Here is a 16,997-nt window from a genome sequence, read left to right on the forward strand (position 1 = left end):
CGCTCTCTCTGTGACCGCGAGGGTTCAGACTCTGCAGAAGCTGCTCCAACTGATCCACCGACGAATAGAACCACCAGCGGGAGGCGGGGTCAGGGCTGTGAGGGGCGGGGTCAGGGTTGTGAGGGGCGGGGCTGGTGCTGAAAAACACAGACAGTTTCAGATCCATGTTTCCACGGTCTGTTTGGAGCTCGGCATTGGACCAAGAACAGTCCAATGGATGAAGGTTTGTTCCTGTGGATCGTTCCTAATTACTTTGGGGAGTGGCTTGGAAGGGGTGGAGCCTGCAGTCCAGCTCTTTGATTGGTCGGACTGGATCAGGGGTTAGTTTTCATGACTCTGCTCACCTGACTCCATTCTCCTGCTGCATGTGTGCGTGGCCAAAGAGGGCGTGGTCAGAGCTGGCGTGGTCAGAGCCCCCCTTGCCTCCCTCAGGGGCACCTCCCTCAGGGGCGCCTCCCTCAGGGGCGCCTCCCTCAGGCCTGATCATGTCTGCGCTCAGGCCAAACGTGTCCTCCTCCACAAACAGAACCGAGAGAGACGGCAGCAGCCAGTATTTACGAAACCAGCGATCTCTGCCCAACGGGAGCAGCGACGTGCAGGAGGAGGCGCTGTGGAGTCGAACCAGCAACTCACTCACCTGAAACACAACCAGTGAGAGGAGGAGTGAGAGGAAGGAGTCAGAGGGAGTAGTGAGGAGGAGGAGTCAGAGGGAGTAGTGAGGAGGAGGAGTCAGAGGAAGGAGTCAGAGGGAGTAGTGAGGAGGAGGAGTCAGAGGAAGGAGTGAGGAGGAGGAGTCAGAGGAAGGAGTGAGGAGGAGGAGTCAGAGGAAGGAGTGAGGAGGAGGAGTCAGAGGAAGGAGTGAGGAGGAGGAGTCAGAGGAAGGAGTGAGGAGGAGGAGTCAGAGGAAGGAGTGAGGAGGAGGAGTCAGAGGAAGGAGTGAGGAGGAGGAGTCAGAGGAAGGAGTGAGGAGGAGGAGTCAGAGGAAGGAGTGAGGAGGAGGAGTCAGAGGAAGGAGTGAGGAGGAGGAGTCAGAGGAAGGAGTGAGGAGGAGGAGTCAGAGGAAGGAGTGAGGAGGAGGAGTCAGAGGAAGGAGTGAGGAGGAGGAGTCAGAGGAAGGAGTGAGGAGGAGGAGTCAGAGGAAGGAGTGAGGAGGAGGAGTCAGAGGAAGGAGTGAGGAGGAGGAGTCAGAGGAAGGAGTGAGGAGGAGGAGTCAGAGGAAGGAGTGAGGAGGAGGAGTCAGAGGAAGGAGTGAGGAGGAGGAGTCAGAGGAAGGAGTGAGGAGGAGGAGTCAGAGGAGGACAAACCTTCTCCTGTTCCTCTTGAAGTTCTTCTGGACTCAAAGAGACAGGTTTAGAGCCGAGGCCTTTCTGAACACCTGGAGGACAAAGAGACGAGTCCATGAGAAGAGGTACGTTTAAAACGAAGACGTGGCGGAGACGGGGACAGAGACGGGGACAGAACAGACGGGGACGTGACGGAGACGGGGACGTGACAGAGACGGGGACAGAACAGACGGGGACGTGACGGAGACGGGGACGTGCACATCATGTGTATCTTATTGGTCTTTAAACATGCTTTGGCTCCAGCTGCAGAAGGAGCAGCAGAACATTCATGTGTCTCATGCTCTGTCCCAAACTCTGATCAACTAAGGTCTAAACCCGAGGACCATGAGGACCCCGAGGAACCCGAGGACCCCGAGGACCATGAGGACCCCGAGGAACCCGAGGACCATGAGGACCCCGAGGACCCCGAGGACCCCTAGGACCATGAGGACCCCGAGGACCCCGAGGACCATGAGGACCCCGAGGAACCCGAGGACCATGAGGACCCCGAGGACCCCGAGGACCCCTAGGACCATGAGGACCCCGAGGACCCCGAGGACCCCGAGGACCATGAGGACCCCGAGGAACCCGAGGACCATGAGGACCCCGAGGACCCCGAGGACCCCTAGGACCATGAGGACCCCGAGGACCCCGAGGACCCCGAGGACCATGAGGACCCCGAGGAACCCGAGGACCATGAGGACCCCGAGGAACCCGAGGACCCGAGGACCATGAGGACCCCGAGGACCATGAGGACCCCGAGGACCATGAGGACCCCAAGGAACCTGAGGACCATGAGGACCCCAAGGAACCTGAGGACCATGAGGACCCCGAGGACCATGAGGACCCCGAGGACCATGAGGAACCCGAGGACCATGAGGACCCCGAGGACCATGAGGACCCCAAGGAACCTGAGGACCATGAGGAATCCGAGGACCCCGAGGACCATGAGGACCCTGAGGACCATGAGGACCCCGAGGACCATGAGAAACCCGAGGACCATGAGGACCATGAGGAACCCGAGGACCATGAGGAACCCGAGGACCATGAGGACCCCGAGGACCATGAGGACCCCGAGGACCATGAGGACCCCGAGGAACCCGAGGACCATGAGGACCCCGAGGACCATGAGGACCCCGAGGACCATGAGGAACCCGAGGACCATGAGGAACCCGAGGACCATGAGGCCCCCGAGGACCATGAGTACCTTTGTGCTGGTTCTGCTTGGGTTCCTCTGGCGCTGGTGCAGTTCCGTTCACACTGAGGACACATGAAAGGCTCAGAAGTTATGGACCGTTTTTTGGACCTTTGAATCATGATGTTCTGTACCTGACGTTCTCCTGCTCTCGTCCTCTGTCCTTCATCTTCTGCTCCTGCTCCCGAAGTCGCTCCTCTTTCCTCATACGCACTCTGAAAACCACAAACACAAATGTAGTTCGGGTGTATTTCCAGGACGTTCTCACCTGTAGGCCGCCTCCTCTCGCCCTCTGCTGTAGTTCGGCTGTATTTCCAGGACGTTCTCACCTGTAGACCGCCTCCGCTCGCCCTCTGCTGTAGTTCAGGTGTATTTCCAGGACGTTCTCACCTGTAGGCCGCCTCCTCTCGCCCTCTGCTGTAGTTCGGGTGTATTTCCAGGACGTTCTCACCTGTAGGCCGCCTCCTCTCGCCCTCTGCTGTAGTTCGGGTGTATTTCCAGGACGTTCTCACCTGTAGGCCGCCTCCTCTCGCCCTCTGCTGTAGTTCGGGTGCATTTCCAGGACGTTCTCACCTGTAGGCCGCCTCCTCTCGCCCTCTGCTGTAGTTCGGGTGCATTTCCAGGACGTTCTCACCTGTAGGCCGCCTCCTCTCGCCCTCTGCTGTAGTTCGGGTGCATTTCCAGGACGTTCTCACCTGTAGGCCGCCTCCTCTCGCCCTCTGCTGTAGTTCGGGTGTATTTCCAGGACGTTCTCACCTGTAGGCCGCCTCCTCTCGCCCTCTGCTGTAGTTCGGGTGTATTTCCAGGACGTTCTCACCTGTAGGCCGCCTCCTCTCGCCCTCTGCTGTAGTTCGGGTGCATTTCCAGGACGTTCTCACCTGTAGGCCGCCTCCTCTCGCCCTCTGCTGTAGTTCGGGTGCATTTCCAGGACGTTCTCACCTGTAGGCCGCCTCCTCTCGCCCTCTGCTGTAGTTCGGGTGCATTTCCAGGACGTTCTCACCTGTAGGCCGCCTCCTCTCGCCCTCTGCTGTAGTTCGGGTGCATTTCCAGGACGTTCTCACCTGTAGGCCGCCTCCTCTCGCCCTCTGCTGTAGTTCGGGTGCATTTCCAGGACGTTCTCACGTGTAGGCCGCCTCCTCTCGCCCTCTGCTGTAGTTCGGGTGTATTTCCAGGACGTTCTCACCTGTAGGCCGCCTCCTCTCGCCCTCTGCTGTAGTTCGGGTGTATTTCCAGGACGTTTTCACCTGTAGGCCGCCTCCTCTCGCCCTCTGCTGTAGTTCGGGTGTATTTCCAGGACGTTCTCACCTGTAGGCCGCCTCCTCTCGCCCTCTGCTGTAGGTCGGGTGTATTTCCAGGACGTTCTCACCTGTAGGCCGCCTCCTCTCGCCCTCTGCTGTAGTTCGGGTGTATTTCCAGGACGTTCTCACCTGTAGGCCGCCTCCTCTCGCCCTCTGCTGTAGTTCGGGTGCATTTCCAGGACGTTCTCACCTGTAGGCCGCCTCCTCTCGCCCTCTGCTGTAGTTCGGGTGTATTTCCAGGACGTTCTCACCTGTAGGCCGCCTCCTCTCGCCCTCTGCTGTAGTTCGGGTGTATTTCCAGGACGTTCTCACCTGTAGGCCGCCTCCTCTCGCCCTCTGCTGTAGTTCGGGTGCATTTCCAGGACGTTCTCACCTGTAGGCCGCCTCCTCTCGCCCTCTGCTGTAGTTCGGGTGCATTTCCAGGACGTTCTCACCTGTAGGCCGCCTCCTCTCGCCCTCTGCTGTAGTTCGGGTGCATTTCCAGGACGTTCTCACCTGTAGGCCGCCTCCTCTCGCCCTCTGCTGTAGTTCGGGTGCATTTCCAGGACGTTCTCACCTGTAGGCCGCCTCCTCTCGCCCTCTGCTGTAGTTCGGGTGTATTTCCAGGACGTTCTCACCTGTAGGCCGCCTCCTCTCGCCCTCTGCTGTAGTTCGGGTGCATTTCCAGGACGTTCTCACCTGTAGGCCGCCTCCTCTCGCCCTCTGCTGTAGTTCGGGTGCATTTCCAGGACGTTCTCACCTGTAGGCCGCCTCCTCTCGCCCTCTGCTGTAGTTCGGGTGTATTTCCAGGACGTTCTCACCTGTAGGCCGCCTCCTCTCGCCCTCTGCTGTAGTTCGGGTGCATTTCCAGGACGTTCTCACGTGTAGGCCGCCTCCTCTCGCCCTCTGCTGTAGTTCGGGTGTATTTCCAGGACGTTCTCACCTGTAGGCCGCCTCCTCTCGCCCTCTGCTGTAGTTCGGGTGTATTTCCAGGACGTTCTCACCTGTAGGCCGCCTCCTCTCGCCCTCTGCTGTAGTTCGGGTGTATTTCCAGGACGTTCTCACCTGTAGGCCGCCTCCTCTCGCCCTCTGCTGTAGGTCGGGTGTATTTCCAGGACGTTCTCACCTGTAGGCCGCCTCCTCTCGCCCTCTGCTGTAGTTCGGGTGTATTTCCAGGACGTTCTCACCTGTAGGCCGCCTCCTCTCGCCCTCTGCTGTAGTTCGGGTGCATTTCCAGGACGTTCTCACCTGTAGGCCGCCTCCTCTCGCCCTCTGCTGTAGTTCGGGTGTATTTCCAGGACGTTCTCACCTGTAGGCCGCCTCCTCTCGCCCTCTGCTGTAGTTCGGGTGTATTTCCAGGACGTTCTCACCTGTAGGCCGCCTCCTCTCGCCCTCTGCTGTAGTTCGGGTGCATTTCCAGGACGTTCTCACCTGTAGGCCGCCTCCTCTCGCCCTCTGCTGTAGTTCGGGTGCATTTCCAGGACGTTCTCACCTGTAGGCCGCCTCCTCTCGCCCTCTGCTGTAGTTCGGGTGCATTTCCAGGACGTTCTCACCTGTAGGCCGCCTCCTCTCGCCCTCTGCTGTAGTTCGGGTGTATTTCCAGGACGTTCTCACCTGTAGGCCGCCTCCTCTCGCCCTCTGCTGTAGTTCGGGTGCATTTCCAGGACGTTCTCACCTGTAGGCCGCCTCCTCTCGCCCTCTGCTGTAGTTCGGGTGCATTTCCAGGACGTTCTCACCTGTAGGCCGCCTCCTCTCGCCCTCTGCTGTAGTTCGGGTGCATTTCCAGGACGTTCTCACCTGTAGGCCGCCTCCTCTCGCCCTCTGCTGTAGTTCGGGTGCATTTCCAGGACGTTCTCACCTGTAGGCCGCCTCCTCTCGCCCTCTGCGGTGCTGTTCCCATCGGATCTCCCTCAGCTCTTGTCTCGCCGCCTTGTGCTCCTCGTAACAGTCTTCGATCAGGTCTCGGCTCACGCCCAAAGTCAGCAGCTTTCCCACCAGAGCGTTCAGTATCTGCAGCTTCTCTCCTGCACAAGAGATCAGTGTGAGAGCGGGGCCGGGTGTCCAGGGGCCGGGTGTCCAGGGGCCGGGTGTCCAGGGGCCGTACCTGGCGGCAGGTCGTACACCGCGCTCCTCTTCAGCGTCTGCAGGATCTCGGGGCACATGTTCCTCAGCTCCACGCACGGATCGTCTTCGGCCGTCGCAGACAGGATCTTCAGTCTGAGGATCTCGCTCAGAGTGCAACTGTCCAGATCCAGCTGTTTCAGGCTCCGCCCCTGATGCAGCTGTGACCACGCCCAAGCCACGGTGGTCATGGCAGCCGGGGCGGAGGAGGCGGAGTCGGCGCCTTCGTCCAGGGCCTGTGATAGGTCTAAACACACAGCGTTAGTCTCATGTGGGTTCAGGGGGAATGTGCTTCAGTTGTACCGGTCTCGTCGCAGCTCTGCTCCTGCTCCTCGTCTGAACTCTGGAAAATGGCCCAGAGGAAGAAGAAGAGCAGCTCACACAGAGGCCCTTCAGGGTCCGAGCCCACCAGCGCCTCCTCCAGGACCTCTGTGGGATCACACACCATCAGCACCTCCCATCACACTACAGACTCCCACGTGGACGTACCCAGAGAGACGCCGCCTGGAAACTCGTCCTTCAGCTCAAAGATCTCTCCAAAGGATCTGAGGAACTCCAGAACCATGAGAGCTTCTCCGAACAGTCGAGGAGGCAGCCGGGTGTGGACGGGAGAGGGCGAGGGCAGCTCCTGGAGGACACACAAGTTGACTTTATTTCTGCCCTAAATGTGACCTCTGACCCTGACACAGAGCTCTCATCGACCCATGACCCCCGCGGGGACCCATGACCCCCGCGGGCTCTCATTGACCCATGACCCCCGCGGGGCTCTCATCGACCCCTGACCCGACCCCTGACCCCGCGGGGCTCTCACTGACCTTCAAGTCGTCACACTCCAGGTCCTCAGTGGGTTTGCTCATCTGCTTCATCCTCTCGGCATATTTCCTCCTCTCCTCCTTCAGCTTCTCTCGCTCCTGAAACATTTAGACGCGAGAAGTTTAGAGCAGAAGCTCCACCCCCTCCCGCCGACTCCCCCTCCTGCCGAGCCTCCTCCTCCTCCTGCCGAGCCTCCTCCTCCTCCTGCCGAGCCTCCTCCTCCTCCTCCTGAGCCTCCTCCTCCTGAGCCTCCTCCTCCTGACCCTCCTCCTCCTGAGCCTCCTCCTCCTGAGCCTCCTCCTCCTGAGCCTCCTCCTGAGCCTCCTCCTGAGCCTCCTCCTGAGCCTCCTCCTGAGCCTCCGCCTGAGCCTCCTCCTGAGCCTCCTCCCTCCTGAGCCTCCTGCTGAGCCTCCTCCTAACCCTCCTCCTGCTGAGCCTCCTCCTGAGCCTCCTGCTGAGCCTCCTCCTGCTGAGCCTCCTCCTGCTGAGCCTCCTCCTGCTGAGCCTCCTCCTGCTGAGCCTCCTCCTGAGCCTCCTCCTGAGCCTCCTCCTGACCCTCCTCCTGACCCTCCTCCTCCTGATCCTCCTGGTTGGGTGACCTCTCGGACATGTGTTTTACCTTCTCCTTCTCTGCCTTCTGCATCTCCTTCTGCTCCTTCTTCTGTTGCTTCAGCTGCTCTTGGACCATCTCCATGTTCTCCTTCAGTCGGTCGTGAGCCTCCTCCCTCAGACGCTCCTCCTCTTCTCTCCTCCGCTCCTGCTTGCCCTGCTTCAGTTGCTGTCTCTCTGCCTTCTTCTTCTTGACCTTGTGATGAGCCATGTCCTCCTTCTGCTGCAGCAGCTTCAGCTTCTCCTCCATGGCCTTCAGCTGGGACAGCGCTCCCTGGAACAGACGCTCTTTACTCCTGCTGCACCTCCTCTCACACACAAATGCATCACATGGATCAGATCAGATGAAGATAAAGGGCAGGCTGAGATTTACCTGTCCAGGTGAGCTCTTGGAGGCGGGGCTAAACACTGGAGGCTCATCAGGGAAGAACTGAGTGAAGGTCACGCCCGAGAGTCCAAACCTGGAGACGGAGGCCGGCTGAGGACAGAGGGTTTGTCATTAGTGAGAGATTTATGGATCCAGAAAAACCTGCGAAAAACTGAGAAAACAAGAGTTATTATAACTAAGACATGAAAGTTCATGACCTTTGTAACCTCTGACCATTGTAACCTCTGACTGCAGAAAGCAGAACTTTCAAGAATAATATCTAAATAATATCAATGCATTTCTAATCTGGACAAATACTAAATATAATAAAGTGTGAAAGAGAAGTTCATGTTGTTGTGACAGATGAAGAGTGGGAACACTCGGGACCTTAGATCATCCTTGTGTCTGGTTAGGGATCATCTCAAAATGGGTTGAAGCTGAAAAGACTTAATTTTTTTTCCTCTCTCTCTGGCCCCTCCCCCTCAAGTCTGGCTTCACATCACATTTTATGCTTTGATAAAACGATCCTTCCGGTCAGTGCGTAGCACGTCACTAGAGCATAATCTCTCTCCGCAAAAAAACTTTTCCAACTTTTCTGCACCAGCCGCGTTGGCAACGGCGACGCCCACCGCGCGCCCGCCGCCTACTGTTGTTCTGATGCTCGTGGCTGAGGTTTTAGCGTTTCAAAACAATGAGTGCCACAACGATGTATTGAAGCTTCAAAGCAACAAAAAGACGAAATGTAGGTTCAGCCCCCCCAGGCCCCGCCCCCCCAGTGAACCTTCTCTAGAGGAAGCGGCTGTAGTGAGTGAACCTTCTCTAGAGGAAGTGGCTGTAGTGAGTGAACCTTCTCTAGAGGAAGTGGCTGTAGTGAGTGAACCTTCTCTAGAGGAAGTGGCTGTAGTGAGTGAACCTTCTCTAGAGGAAGCGGCTGTAGTGAGTGAACTGAACCTTCTCTAGAGGAAGCGGCTGTAGTGAGTGAACCTTCTCTAGAGGAAGCGGCTGTAGTGAGTGAACTGAACCTTCTCTAGAGGAAGCGGCTGTAGTGAACTGAACCTTCTCTAGAGGAAGTGGCTGTAGTGAGTGAACCTTCTCTAGAGGAAGTGGCTGTAGTGAGTGAACCTTCTCTAGAGGAAGCGGCTGTAGTGAGTGAACTGAACCTTCTCTAGAGGAAGCGGCTGTAGTGAGTGAACCTTCTCTAGAGGAAGCGGCTGTAGTGAGTGAACTGAACCTTCTCTAGAGGAAGCGGCTGTAGTGAGTGAACCTTCTCTAGAGGAAGCGGCTGTAGTGAGTGAACTGAACCTTCTCTAGAGGAAGCGGCTGTAGTGAGTGAACCTTCTCTAGAGGAAGTGGCTGTAGTGAGTGAACCTTCTCTAGAGGAAGCGGCTGTAGTGAGTGAACTGAACCTTCTCTAGAGGAAGCGGCTGTAGTGAGTGAACCTTCTCTAGAGGAAGCGGCTGTAGTGAGTGAACTGAACCTTCTCTAGAGGAAGCGGCTGTAGTGAGTGAACCTTCTCTAGAGGAAGCGGCTGTAGTGAGTGAACTGAACCTTCTCTAGAGGAAGCGGCTGTAGTGAGTGAACCTTCTCTAGAGGAAGCGGCTGTAGTGAGTGAACCTTCTCTAGAGGAAGCGGCTGTAGTGAGTGAACTGAACCTTCTCTAGAGGAAGCGGCTGTAGTGAGTGAACCTTCTCTAGAGGAAGCGGCTGTAGTGAGTGAACTGAACCTTCTCTAGAGGAAGCGGCTGTAGTGAGTGAACCTTCTCTAGAGGAAGCGGCTGTAGTGAGTGAACTGAACCTTCTCTAGAGGAAGCGGCTGTAGTGAGTGAACCTTCTCTAGAGGAAGCGGCTGTAGTGAGTGAACCTTCTCTAGAGGAAGCGGCTGTAGTGAGTGAACTGAACCTTCTCTAGAGGAAGCGGCTGTAGTGAGTGAACCTTCTCTAGAGGAAGCGGCTGTAGTGAGTGAACTGAACCTTCTCTAGAGGAAGCGGCTGTAGTGAGTGAACCTTCTCTAGAGGAAGCGGCTGTAGTGAGTGAACTGAACCTTCTCTAGAGGAAGCGGCTGTAGTGAGTGAACCTTCTCTAGAGGAAGCGGCTGTAGTGAGTGAACTGAACCTTCTCTAGAGGAAGCGGCTGTAGTGAGTGAACCTTCTCTAGAGGAAGCGGCTGTAGTGAGTGAACTGAACCTTCTCTAGAGGAAGTGGCTGTAGTGAGTGAACCTTCTCTAGAGGAAGCGGCTGTAGTGAGTGAACTGAACCTTCTCTAGAGGAAGCGGCTGTAGTGAGTGAACCTTCTCTAGAGGAAGCGGCTGTAGTGAGTGAACTGAACCTTCTCTAGAGGAAGCGGCTGTAGTGAGTGAAGTGAACCTTCTCTAGAGGAAGTGGCTGTAGTGAGTGAACCTTCTCTAGAGGAAGCGGCTGTAGTGAGTGAACCTTCTTTAGAGGAAGCGGCTGTAGTGAGTGAACCTTCTCTAGAGGAAGCGGCTGTAGTGAGTGAACCTTCTCTAGAGGAAGTGGCTGTAGTGAGTGAACTGAACCTTCTCTAGAGGAAGCGGCTGTAGTGAGTGAACCTTCTCTAGAGGAAGTGGCTGTAGTGAGTGAACCTTCTCTAGAGGAAGCGGCTGTAGTGAGTCAAGTGAACCTTCTCTAGAGGAAGCGGCTGTAGTGAGTGAAGTGAACCTTCTCTAGAGGAAGCGGCTGTAGTGAGTGAAGTGAACCTTCTCTAGAGGAAGCGGCTGTAGTGAGTGAACTGAACCTTCTCTAGAGGAAGCGGCTGTAGTGAGTGAAGTGAACCTTCTCTAGAGGAAGCGGCTGTAGTGAGTGAAGTGAACCTTCTCTAGAGGAAGCGGCTGTAGTGAGTGAAGTGAACCTTCTCTAGAGGAAGCGGCTGTAGTGAGTGAACCGTCTCTAGAGGAAGTGGCTGTAGTGAGTGAAGCTTCTCTAGAGGAAACGGCTGTAGTGAGTGAAGTGAACCTTCTCTAGAGGAAGCGGCTGTAGTGAGTGAAGTGAACCTTCTCTAGAGGAAGCGGCTGTAGTGAGTGAACTGAACATTCTCTAGAGGAAGCGGCTGTAGTGAGTGAAGTGAACCTTCTCTAGAGGAAGCGGCTGTAGTGAGTGAAGTGAACCTTCTCTAGAGGAAGCGGCTGTAGTGAGTGAAGTGAACCTTCTCTAGAGGAAGCGGCTGTAGTGAGTGAAGTGAACCTTCTCTAGAGGAAGTGGCTGTAGTGAGTGAACTGAACCTTCTCTAGAGGAAGTGGCTGTAGTGAGTGAACCTTCTCTAGAGGAAGTGGCTGTAGTGAGTGAAGTGAACCTTCTCTAGAGGAAGCGGCTGTAGTGAGTGAAGTGAACCTTCTCTAGAGGAAGTGGCTGTAGTGAGTGAAGTGAACCTTCTCTAGAGGAAGCGGCTGTAGTGAGTGAAGTGAACCTTCTCTAGAGGAAGTGGCTGTAGTGAGTGAAGTGAACCTTCTCTAGAGGAAGTGGCTGTAGTGAGTGAACTGAACCTTCTCTAGAGGAAGCGGCTGTAGTGAGTGAACCTTCTCTAGAGGAAGTGGCTGTAGTGAGTGAACTGAACCTTCTCTAGAGGAAGTGGCTGTAGTGAGTGAAGCTTCTCTAGAGGAAGTGGCTGTAGTGAGTAAAGCTTCTCTAGAGGAAGTGGCTGTAGTGAGTGAAGCTTCTCTAGAGGAAGCGGCTGTAGTGAGTGAACCTTCTCTAGAGGAAGTGGCTGTAGTGATTGAAGCTTCTCTAGAGGAAGTGGCTGTAGTGAGTAAAGCTTCTCTAGAGGAAGTGGCTGTAGTGAGTGAACTGAACCTTCTCTAGAGGAAGCGGCTGTAGTGAGTGAAGCTTCTCTAGAGGAAGTGGCTGTAGTGATTGAAGCTTCTCTAGAGGAAGTGGCTGTAGTGAGTAAAGCTTCTCTAGAGGAAGTGGCTGTAGTGAGTGAACTGAACCTTCTCTAGAGGAAGCGGCTGTAGTGAGTGAAGCTTCTCTAGAGGAAGTGGCTGTAGTGATTGAAGCTTCTCTAGAGGAAGTGGCTGTAGTGAGTAAAGCTTCTCTAGAGGAAGTGGCTGTAGTGAGTGAACTGAACCTTCTCTAGAGGAAGCGGCTGTAGTGAGTGAAGCTTCTCTAGAGGAAGTGGCTGTAGTGATTGAAGCTTCTCTAGAGGAAGTGGCTGTAGTGAGTAAAGCTTCTCTAGAGGAAGTGGCTGTAGTGAGTGAACTGAACCTTCTCTAGAGGAAGCGGCTGTAGTGAGTGAACCTTCTCTAGAGGAAGTGGCTGTAGTGATTGAAGCTTCTCTAGAGGAAGTGGCTGTAGTGAGTAAAGCTTCTCTAGAGGAAGTGGCTGTAGTGAGTGAACTGAACCTTCTCTAGAGGAAGCGGCTGTAGTGAGTGAAGCTTCTCTAGAGGAAGTGGCTGTAGTGATTGAAGCTTCTCTAGAGGAAGTGGCTGTAGTGAGTAAAGCTTCTCTAGAGGAAGTGGCTGTAGTGAGTGAACTGAACCTTCTCTAGAGGAAGCGGCTGTAGTGAGTGAAGCTTCTCTAGAGGAAGTGGCTGTAGTGATTGAAGCTTCTCTAGAGGAAGTGGCTGTAGTGAGTAAAGCTTCTCTAGAGGAAGTGGCTGTAGTGAGTGAACTGAACCTTCTCTAGAGGAAGCGGCTGTAGTGAGTGAAGCTTCTCTAGAGGAAGTGGCTGTAGTGATTGAAGCTTCTCTAGAGGAAGTGGCTGTAGTGAGTAAAGCTTCTCTAGAGGAAGTGGCTGTAGTGAGTGAACTGAACCTTCTCTAGAGGAAGCGGCTGTAGTGAGTGAACCTTCTCTAGAGGAAGCGGCTGTAGTGAGTGAACTGAACCTTCTCTAGAGGAAGCGGCTGTAGTGAGTGAACCTTCTCTAGAGGAAGTGGCTGTAGTGATTGAAGCTTCTCTAGAGGAAGTGGCTGTAGTGAGTAAAGCTTCTCTAGAGGAAGTGGCTGTAGTGAGTGAACTGAACCTTCTCTAGAGGAAGCGGCTGTAGTGAGTGAAGCTTCTCTAGAGGAAGTGGCTGTAGTGATTGAAGCTTCTCTAGAGGAAGTGGCTGTAGTGAGTAAAGCTTCTCTAGAGGAAGTGGCTGTAGTGAGTGAACTGAACCTTCTCTAGAGGAAGCGGCTGTAGTGAGTGAAGCTTCTCTAGAGGAAGTGGCTGTAGTGATTGAAGCTTCTCTAGAGGAAGTGGCTGTAGTGAGTAAAGCTTCTCTAGAGGAAGTGGCTGTAGTGAGTGAACTGAACCTTCTCTAGAGGAAGCGGCTGTAGTGAGTGAAGCTTCTCTAGAGGAAGTGGCTGTAGTGATTGAAGCTTCTCTAGAGGAAGTGGCTGTAGTGAGTAAAGCTTCTCTAGAGGAAGTGGCTGTAGTGAGTGAACTGAACCTTCTCTAGAGGAAGTGGCTGTAGTGAGTGAACTGAACCTTCTCTAGAGGAAGCGGCTGTAGTGAGTGAAGCTTCTCTAGAGGAAGTGGCTGTAGTGATTGAAGCTTCTCTAGAGGAAGTGGCTGTAGTGAGTGAACTGAACCTTCTCTAGAGGAAGCGGCTGTAGTGAGTGAACTGAACCTTCTCTAGAGGAAGCGGCTGTAGTGAGTGAAGTGAACCTTCTCTAGAGGAAGTGGCTGTAGTGAGTGAACCTTCTCTAGAGGAAGCGGCTGTAGTGAGTGAACCTTCTTTAGAGGAAGCGGCTGTAGTGAGTGAACCTTCTCTAGAGGAAGCGGCTGTAGTGAGTGAACCTTCTCTAGAGGAAGTGGCTGTAGTGAGTGAACTGAACCTTCTCTAGAGGAAGCGGCTGTAGTGAGTGAACCTTCTCTAGAGGAAGTGGCTGTAGTGAGTGAACCTTCTCTAGAGGAAGCGGCTGTAGTGAGTCAAGTGAACCTTCTCTAGAGGAAGCGGCTGTAGTGAGTGAAGTGAACCTTCTCTAGAGGAAGCGGCTGTAGTGAGTGAAGTGAACCTTCTCTAGAGGAAGCGGCTGTAGTGAGTGAACTGAACCTTCTCTAGAGGAAGCGGCTGTAGTGAGTGAAGTGAACCTTCTCTAGAGGAAGCGGCTGTAGTGAGTGAAGTGAACCTTCTCTAGAGGAAGCGGCTGTAGTGAGTGAAGTGAACCTTCTCTAGAGGAAGCGGCTGTAGTGAGTGAACCGTCTCTAGAGGAAGTGGCTGTAGTGAGTGAAGCTTCTCTAGAGGAAACGGCTGTAGTGAGTGAAGTGAACCTTCTCTAGAGGAAGCGGCTGTAGTGAGTGAAGTGAACCTTCTCTAGAGGAAGCGGCTGTAGTGAGTGAACTGAACATTCTCTAGAGGAAGCGGCTGTAGTGAGTGAAGTGAACCTTCTCTAGAGGAAGCGGCTGTAGTGAGTGAAGTGAACCTTCTCTAGAGGAAGCGGCTGTAGTGAGTGAAGTGAACCTTCTCTAGAGGAAGCGGCTGTAGTGAGTGAAGTGAACCTTCTCTAGAGGAAGTGGCTGTAGTGAGTGAACTGAACCTTCTCTAGAGGAAGTGGCTGTAGTGAGTGAACCTTCTCTAGAGGAAGTGGCTGTAGTGAGTGAAGTGAACCTTCTCTAGAGGAAGCGGCTGTAGTGAGTGAAGTGAACCTTCTCTAGAGGAAGTGGCTGTAGTGAGTGAAGTGAACCTTCTCTAGAGGAAGCGGCTGTAGTGAGTGAAGTGAACCTTCTCTAGAGGAAGTGGCTGTAGTGAGTGAAGTGAACCTTCTCTAGAGGAAGTGGCTGTAGTGAGTGAACTGAACCTTCTCTAGAGGAAGCGGCTGTAGTGAGTGAACCTTCTCTAGAGGAAGTGGCTGTAGTGAGTGAACTGAACCTTCTCTAGAGGAAGTGGCTGTAGTGAGTGAAGCTTCTCTAGAGGAAGTGGCTGTAGTGAGTAAAGCTTCTCTAGAGGAAGTGGCTGTAGTGAGTGAAGCTTCTCTAGAGGAAGCGGCTGTAGTGAGTGAACCTTCTCTAGAGGAAGTGGCTGTAGTGATTGAAGCTTCTCTAGAGGAAGTGGCTGTAGTGAGTAAAGCTTCTCTAGAGGAAGTGGCTGTAGTGAGTGAACTGAACCTTCTCTAGAGGAAGCGGCTGTAGTGAGTGAAGCTTCTCTAGAGGAAGTGGCTGTAGTGATTGAAGCTTCTCTAGAGGAAGTGGCTGTAGTGAGTAAAGCTTCTCTAGAGGAAGTGGCTGTAGTGAGTGAACTGAACCTTCTCTAGAGGAAGCGGCTGTAGTGAGTGAAGCTTCTCTAGAGGAAGTGGCTGTAGTGATTGAAGCTTCTCTAGAGGAAGTGGCTGTAGTGAGTAAAGCTTCTCTAGAGGAAGTGGCTGTAGTGAGTGAACTGAACCTTCTCTAGAGGAAGCGGCTGTAGTGAGTGAAGCTTCTCTAGAGGAAGTGGCTGTAGTGATTGAAGCTTCTCTAGAGGAAGTGGCTGTAGTGAGTAAAGCTTCTCTAGAGGAAGTGGCTGTAGTGAGTGAACTGAACCTTCTCTAGAGGAAGCGGCTGTAGTGAGTGAACCTTCTCTAGAGGAAGTGGCTGTAGTGATTGAAGCTTCTCTAGAGGAAGTGGCTGTAGTGAGTAAAGCTTCTCTAGAGGAAGTGGCTGTAGTGAGTGAACTGAACCTTCTCTAGAGGAAGCGGCTGTAGTGAGTGAAGCTTCTCTAGAGGAAGTGGCTGTAGTGATTGAAGCTTCTCTAGAGGAAGTGGCTGTAGTGAGTAAAGCTTCTCTAGAGGAAGTGGCTGTAGTGAGTGAACTGAACCTTCTCTAGAGGAAGCGGCTGTAGTGAGTGAAGCTTCTCTAGAGGAAGTGGCTGTAGTGATTGAAGCTTCTCTAGAGGAAGTGGCTGTAGTGAGTAAAGCTTCTCTAGAGGAAGTGGCTGTAGTGAGTGAACTGAACCTTCTCTAGAGGAAGCGGCTGTAGTGAGTGAAGCTTCTCTAGAGGAAGTGGCTGTAGTGATTGAAGCTTCTCTAGAGGAAGTGGCTGTAGTGAGTAAAGCTTCTCTAGAGGAAGTGGCTGTAGTGAGTGAACTGAACCTTCTCTAGAGGAAGCGGCTGTAGTGAGTGAACCTTCTCTAGAGGAAGCGGCTGTAGTGAGTGAACTGAACCTTCTCTAGAGGAAGCGGCTGTAGTGAGTGAACCTTCTCTAGAGGAAGTGGCTGTAGTGATTGAAGCTTCTCTAGAGGAAGTGGCTGTAGTGAGTAAAGCTTCTCTAGAGGAAGTGGCTGTAGTGAGTGAACTGAACCTTCTCTAGAGGAAGCGGCTGTAGTGAGTGAAGCTTCTCTAGAGGAAGTGGCTGTAGTGATTGAAGCTTCTCTAGAGGAAGTGGCTGTAGTGAGTAAAGCTTCTCTAGAGGAAGTGGCTGTAGTGAGTGAACTGAACCTTCTCTAGAGGAAGCGGCTGTAGTGAGTGAAGCTTCTCTAGAGGAAGTGGCTGTAGTGATTGAAGCTTCTCTAGAGGAAGTGGCTGTAGTGAGTAAAGCTTCTCTAGAGGAAGTGGCTGTAGTGAGTGAACTGAACCTTCTCTAGAGGAAGCGGCTGTAGTGAGTGAAGCTTCTCTAGAGGAAGTGGCTGTAGTGATTGAAGCTTCTCTAGAGGAAGTGGCTGTAGTGAGTAAAGCTTCTCTAGAGGAAGTGGCTGTAGTGAGTGAACTGAACCTTCTCTAGAGGAAGTGGCTGTAGTGAGTGAACTGAACCTTCTCTAGAGGAAGCGGCTGTAGTGAGTGAAGCTTCTCTAGAGGAAGTGGCTGTAGTGATTGAAGCTTCTCTAGAGGAAGTGGCTGTAGTGAGTAAAGCTTCTCTAGAGGAAGTGGCTGTAGTGAGTGAACTGAACCTTCTCTAGAGGAAGCGGCTGTAGTGAGTGAAGCTTCTCTAGAGGAAGTGGCTGTAGTGATTGAAGCTTCTCTAGAGGAAGTGGCTGTAGTGAGTAAAGCTTCTCTAGAGGAAGTGGCTGTAGTGAGTGAACTGAACCTTCTCTAGAGGAAGCGGCTGTAGTGAGTGAAGCTTCTCTAGAGGAAGTGGCTGTAGTGATTGAAGCTTCTCTAGAGGAAGTGGCTGTAGTGAGTAAAGCTTCTCTAGAGGAAGTGGCTGTAGTGAGTGAACTGAACCTTCTCTAGAGGAAGCGGCTGTAGTGAGTGAACCTTCTCTAGAGGAAGTGGCTGTAGTGATTGAAGCTTCTCTAGAGGAAGTGGCTGTAGTGAATAAAGCTTCTCTAGAGGAAGTGGCTGTAGTGAGTGAACTGAACCTTCTCTAGAGGAAGCGGCTGTAGTGAGTGAAGCTTCTCTAGAGGAAGTGGCTGTAGTGATTGAAGCTTCTCTAGAGGAAGTGGCTGTAGT

At 53.6% G+C, this 16,997-nt stretch overlaps 1 protein-coding gene across 1 annotated transcript in view; it reads right to left on the bottom strand.

Annotated features, from left to right (window-relative positions):
• baz1a (bromodomain adjacent to zinc finger domain, 1A) overlaps positions 1 to 16,997 on the bottom strand; it is a 63,071-nt gene that overhangs the window by 21,975 nt on the left and 24,099 nt on the right. Inside the window, exons 6-17 of the mRNA XM_072465980.1 lie at positions 7,711 to 7,815; positions 7,348 to 7,611; positions 6,731 to 6,826; positions 6,405 to 6,543; positions 6,219 to 6,344; positions 5,899 to 6,162; positions 5,653 to 5,818; positions 2,652 to 2,732; positions 2,530 to 2,582; positions 1,305 to 1,375; positions 345 to 637; positions 1 to 137 (exon numbers count right to left, since the gene is read on the bottom strand). The exon at positions 1 to 137 is cut by the window's left edge and continues 84 nt beyond it. Of these exons, the coding sequence (XP_072322081.1) occupies positions 1 to 137; positions 345 to 637; positions 1,305 to 1,375; positions 2,530 to 2,582; positions 2,652 to 2,732; positions 5,653 to 5,818; positions 5,899 to 6,162; positions 6,219 to 6,344; positions 6,405 to 6,543; positions 6,731 to 6,826; positions 7,348 to 7,611; positions 7,711 to 7,815 (1,795 nt within the window). The remainder of the gene's footprint in view (positions 138 to 344; positions 638 to 1,304; positions 1,376 to 2,529; positions 2,583 to 2,651; positions 2,733 to 5,652; positions 5,819 to 5,898; positions 6,163 to 6,218; positions 6,345 to 6,404; positions 6,544 to 6,730; positions 6,827 to 7,347; positions 7,612 to 7,710; positions 7,816 to 16,997) is intronic.

The sequence above is a fragment of the Eucyclogobius newberryi genome, unplaced genomic scaffold (genome assembly GCF_026437365.1).
Source record: "Eucyclogobius newberryi isolate DKJ021-1_F unplaced genomic scaffold, fEucNew1.0.hap1 SCAF_53, whole genome shotgun sequence".
Classification (NCBI taxonomy): Eukaryota; Metazoa; Chordata; class Actinopteri; order Gobiiformes; family Gobiidae; genus Eucyclogobius; species Eucyclogobius newberryi.